Consider the following 6,000-nt stretch of genomic DNA (forward strand, 5'->3'; position numbering starts at 1 on the left):
CTACTCAAGCCCTTTTTCAACAATTATTAATGCATTTTGTTCACACTCCCTTTCCTTTTTGGTGTCCTGGGCTTACATTTTGTTTCTTTGTCTCAGAAAAAAAATTATTCTGAATGTTATTTTACCTTAAATTTATCATGACTCTTTGGCTGTGCTTCTTGTTCAAAATTATTTTCAACTATGCACAAAAGATAAAATGTAAGTTAACATTTATGAATAGCAGATTGAAACTACAGGTTGAAGTACTCTTAGAAATATGAATGTAATCAGTCAACATACTTAGAAGCTAAATTCAGTCTGTAAAAAAGCACATTGTGGCTCAGGATTTTAGAGGTATGTAAAATGAAATGGTTGGCTTAATACCATTCATTTTGTTACAGAAACAGATAATGTGCAAATAAGAAATGCAGATGAAACATCCATGCTAGTAACATCAAATCAAGCTAGTTTTAATTCTGTTCAGACTGATGTGAGTCTTGCATGACCTGTGGCTTCCTAGGTCACTGCAAATGCTCAAAATGCTGAAATGTCAAACAGCCAATATATCCCTCAAACAGAAAACTCACAAATGGAATCACAAAACACAAAATCACAAAACACAAAATCAGGGTCTTTGGATTTACATCTGCACCATAAAGAAATCTAAAATCCAAGTCAAAGTGAAGGGTCTAAGTAGGCAAAGACAAGAGGTCCTCTGTACTCACCCATTATTAATATATTAGGGACATTCTGTGCACTGAGTTGCTAAGAAATGACCTTCCCTATAAATAAAACAGAGACTGTTTGTCCATATATTGCAATATATGTAAGGTGGCCAACTAAATCAACCCCGGTCTGGCCAGTCCTACACTCACTTTAACCCGATACATTAAGAATTTTACTGCTTTATTATAGATTTCCACAGGGCCTGAGTTTTACTTGCAACTTGCTTTCCAAACTCCCCAATGGTTGCCCTTTTATTGGCCACTGCATGCATCACCTGACCTTAGCTGGGAAAAGTTGGAGGCTACAACATGGAGCTGGCCAGTTATCCTGTATGAACTATATCAAAAAAGGGAAAGTTGTCCTCACCACTAAACAAATTGAAACCACTAACTTTCCATTTCTAAGTAGGGTAATCCCCCATGTTTGGAAGTAGGGTAATGCCCCATCTTCACAAACTCCATGCAGGAAGAAGTGGGAAGTCAATAATATAATATAATATAATAATATTTTAAAATTGTAGTATAGTGTAGTAGTGTGACTCCCCAAAAAAGCTTTGTTAACTTTAATGAACAAACACTATACTGGGTTTCTTTGAATTGCATTTGTTTGGATATAAACAAAGTAACAGAATCACAGAAGAACAGCTTTTTTTCTGCACTAATTTGTCAGTACTTAATAAAAAAACAGTTATTATCCAACAAAAAAACGTGTTCAAGTTTAGAAAATGTAAAAACTGTGGTTTTTTTTAGGCAATTTGGAATCGTTTTTCACAAGGGTACAGGGCAGATAGTAAAAATGATTATAACACAGTTTGTCTTTTTATTTCTAGGGTGTAGACCGCGTTGACCTGCCTGGTCTGAAAAGCCTTCGCACAGCTCGTACCCTGCAAGAGAGAATGGTCCTCACCATAGAACCAGGAATTTATTTTATCGACCATGTACTAGATGAAGCTCTGGCCAACCCTTCTCAGTCGTGCTTCATCAACAATGCTGTCCTTCAGCGCTTTCGAGGATTTGGTGGGGTCAGTAATTACAATTAAATGCTGCACATACAAAAAAAAATAAAGTTATTCAAATACACCAAAGGCATAGAGAAGACCACCTGCAACTTCATCTTTGAATGGTTTATGGTGGTCAGGAACCCTATGAAATTAAAGACAAAGACAGCCTACATATAAATAATAACAAAAATGCATGCACTTTGTTTTATTAAAGGAGAAACTAAACCTTAACAAAGAAGTAGAGTAGAAATGCTGCACATTATGTTTTGGGCTTCTGTACCAGCCCAAGGCAACCACAGCCCTTTATGGAGGATTTATACCTCCAATAATGCCCCCAGTAGCTCCCCATTTTAATATTCAGCCCTGTTTATGGTTGATGATATTAAATGACTCCTAATATTAGCCTAACAACAGCTGCCCAGACCATGCTAAGCATTTGCAGTGTCACTGACACTCCTAACAAAATCCAAGATGGTAAGCACCTGTGCACAAGTTTGAAGGCCTGGATCATTGCTGTTATTGGGATACTGGGGGGGGGCTGCTGCAAAAGCGCTACCCGCATCTGCAACAGGGGGCATGTTCTAATCACATAATGGAACTGGTGGACTCCAGGCTAACCATTATGTGCTTGCCTTGCAATATTGTAATGCATTAATAAGTTCCACGCTATTGGCAATTTAATGCATTGCTCTATAAATTGCCCATCTGTGCCAGCTATGGCCTTGGGTCCACTATGTTGGTTGCCAGTACGTGAGCTGATGATCCATTGGGCTTTTATGCCAGCAGTGCTCCAGGCCTTGCCCAGCCTCTCTGTTGAGGGCTTTTTTCTAATGAGTGAGCTCAGTGCTTGCCAGTGCAATTATGTGATTCGAATATGCCATATATATTATATACTAGTAGAAATAACCATTTTTATATATTACTTATAAGGTTAAGATATATTAAAGCAACTTAGAGTTGACTCAATAGTGTGAATGTAAACCTAAAAGTGCTGCTATTGCAGGTTAATTACTTACACTGATAAGATAGGTAAATTCCAACCTCAGCATTTTCTGCCCAGATTGGCCTTCCAACCTCATTAAAGTTTTCTTTCTGCAAAAACATATTTAGCTGTGAATAAATAAAAGTCAGTAGTGTTTTTATTTTCTGCGATTGGTGCATAGTATAAATAAAAAGCTAATTATTTTTGTTTATGCAGCACAAATCTCAGAAATCACTTTCATTATAGGTCAATTAATAAAGTGTTTAAAATTTCATTTGTCGTTTACATTGCACTTACGTACATACCATTGAGTATTAGGCTAAGGATAGAAACTGCATTTTTGTTTCCACCTCTCCGTTTTTATTAATGTCCCATTGTGTATCCTTTCTAATCTAATACATGTTAGTTAATTCTGGCACACAGTTAATATTTTATCACTATACAAACTATATCCCACTTTAGCTTTTTTTACAATGGGATTCTGGTTATTTCTGTCCAGGGGAACTGCTTACAGGGCATATAAACATCTTGTCTATATGGTTTATTTATAGGGCAAGCACTCGGCAGAGCATATTCTCTCTTATCTGAAAGTGTATATTTTAGCTAACAATTAGCATTGCTATACAAATTCATGCTGGTTAATTAATACCTCAGGGTAGGTGCATATTACTAAGCAAGAAATCACAGGTTTCTTTGGCAAAGGAATATTATCAAAGTAAAAGATTTGGCTCTGGAAATCAGCTTGAAATTTGCATGATAATTTATGTGCTTAATTCTGTATAATAATTTTTTTCCTACCTTATGTCCCCTTAAGGCACGGGACTCGTAGTAACATACTCCTGTACCAAGGGCATAGAGAATAATAACTATCTTACGAACAAATCACCAGGTTCTACTATATTTTTTCTTGTGGAACAGCCAGGAATGCGCCATTAGCTTTTTCTGTTTCATAAGTCTACTTATTATATCCCAAAGACCAGTTATTAATCAAAGCCTTGTGTCAGCTATTAGAACTTTAGGATCATATGATAGCAGGTGAGTTAATTTCAGAGGGCAAAGGCCACATTGAAACAAACCAATAATGAATGGATAGGAGCTGTTATAACTAGTGATGAGCAAATCTGTCCCATTTCACTTCAAAAATTTGCGAATCTATGGAAAAATGATCGAAACGGGTAAAAATGTGTGACTTTTTTTCCGCGACTGTGCATTTTTGTTTTTGACACGGCTGCGACTATTTTGATGGGACCACGTCTAGTTTGACGCAACCGTGCCTTTTTTTTACACCAGTGGCGACATGTAGAAATTCGCTGTGAATCCATGCCTGGCGAAATAATTTCCTCCGCTAGTTATAACCCAAAATGTGCTCATGGGGACAATATATTTTGTCTTTTGCATGTGCATTCCTCTGCCTCAAGTAGGCAGAAGAAAAAGTGAAAGGCAGGGTTGTTCATGATCTCCAATAAGGAGTGCATCTACTTTTAGTACTAAAAAAAAATATTTTTGTGAAAGTGACTGTTTTAAATGTAGGGATGAACTCTGAATCGTTCAATGTATTGCATTTTTCTGATAGCAAGCACAGACACCTTCATTTATTTTCATGCAATAGTGAGGGGAGACATATCACTTCCATCAAGTGTATTGGACAAGGGTCTGGAAAATACTGGCACTACCAAATGGTCTTGTTAAATGAAATACAGCTAAGAACTGGTTACTGCAAATGCCTTCCCTCTCCTGTTTCAATTGCATTGATCTGATTGGCTTAATCTTACCAGCCAATGGTATCATAGAAATGCAAATGAAGCATGAGAGGGAAGGCAAGCCCAGAGTGAACTTTTTTTTATTTGGCTGCCTGCCACGTTCACATCTGGGAAATCCCCTACAGAGAATGCAGAGGAGAGGGTCTGTCAGCAGCGATGATCCTGGTCTGTAGCTTCAAAGTAAACATTTTAAATAATGAAGATAAATTACAAAAATATTTTTATTGACAGGGGCTTTACAAATTCAGACTTTTGTCTGAAGGTGAACATCCCCTTTAAGCATGGGTAGGAGGGGTAAGTTAGAAGAGGCACTGCTGAATGCACTCCCTATAATCAAGCACCCTAGGTAATTGCCTCTTCTGCCTACCCCTAGTTCTGGCCCTGCATCTCAATAAGAATGCCCAATAACTTTCAGCCTGTATTGGTACAGTTATATTCCCTGCATATGCATATTATATATATGTATATTTACGTTAAGAGAACTGCATTCAGATATTATTCCCTTATTTACTATATAACAATCACTATATAAGATGTCATGATGTGCTTTAGATGAGTCGGTATATATTTGTTAAGCTGGTAGCTTTTCTGTGTTTTCCTATGCCAGGAACAAAGGATGCTCTCAGAACATTTTCACATGCATAATCTATAGGTATCCTATTTGTCCCAACAGTCACAGAAGCAGATATTTGGCTTATTTGGCTTGGAAACTAAGTGAAACTGGATAATTCAGGCTCACATCCATTCATCTGGAAATTAGCTTATTTGGACTAGCAAAATTGGCCAGATTGACCTTTCCATGTATATTTTGACTTTCAGGACTGTGGCTAACCTGTATTTCTTCCCTTTAGGTTCGCATTGAAGATGATATTGCAGTGGCAGCCAATGGAATGGAGCTGCTCACATGTGTCCCACGTACAGTGGAGGAAATTGAATCTTTCATGGCAGAGGCCAAGGGCACTAACAAAGCCTTTGATAAAGTGGTGCTCAGCCAGCAGCTGTGAGATCACCCTGGGAAATCCTTACAGCTAGTGCGCATTCAGTTGATTTACTTTCATAATCTTCTGCAGTCTTTTTCTATTAAGCAAATTTGGTTAAAACCCAGTGATTCCAATTTTCTAATACATTTTGGGTTCAAAGCAAGTGAACCATCAGCAGCCTTAGAAGAGAAACACAGCTATTTCCAAAATGGATGCAACATGTTGGCTTATCCATAGTTGGCAATAATATATGCTGAGCAATTTTCCGATGTACTGAATTCTCATATCAAATAAATGCATTTTAATAATGAGAACTCATAATTTTTTCCATGTGAAATTGGTTACATCTTCCTACATAAAACCAGTAAATACGTAAAACATGCCCTATGTAAGCACACATTTGCTTGTCTTGTGAAAGCGATCACTTGTGCTTAGAAAGAAGTCCTGCTTCTTCCATAGGGCATTTGTAATATTTGTATGTATGTAGCTGCTCAGAAGAAAAGGCAGCTTCTATAGCTCCTCACATTCATCCACCAATGGGATGCGAGAATATACACTGGCCTTGATAAATAG

General features: G+C 37.4%; 1 protein-coding gene across 2 annotated transcripts in view; it reads left to right on the top strand.

Moving 5' to 3' along the window:
- The window catches only part of pepd (peptidase D), a 125,253-nt gene extending 119,512 nt beyond the window's left edge, over positions 1-5,741 (top strand). Inside the window, exons 14-15 of one of the 2 annotated variants that reach the window (XM_012960953.3) lie at positions 1,535-1,726; positions 5,299-5,741. In XM_012960953.3, coding sequence (XP_012816407.1) covers positions 1,535-1,726; positions 5,299-5,451 — 345 coding nt within the window. In that variant the 3' untranslated portion in view covers positions 5,452-5,741. 2 annotated transcript variants of the gene reach the window in all.
- Positions 5,742-6,000: the final 259 nt, after the last annotated feature.

The sequence above is a fragment of the Xenopus tropicalis genome, chromosome 4, assembly GCF_000004195.4.
Source record: "Xenopus tropicalis strain Nigerian chromosome 4, UCB_Xtro_10.0, whole genome shotgun sequence".
Lineage (NCBI taxonomy): Eukaryota > Metazoa > Chordata > Amphibia > Anura > Pipidae > Xenopus > Xenopus tropicalis.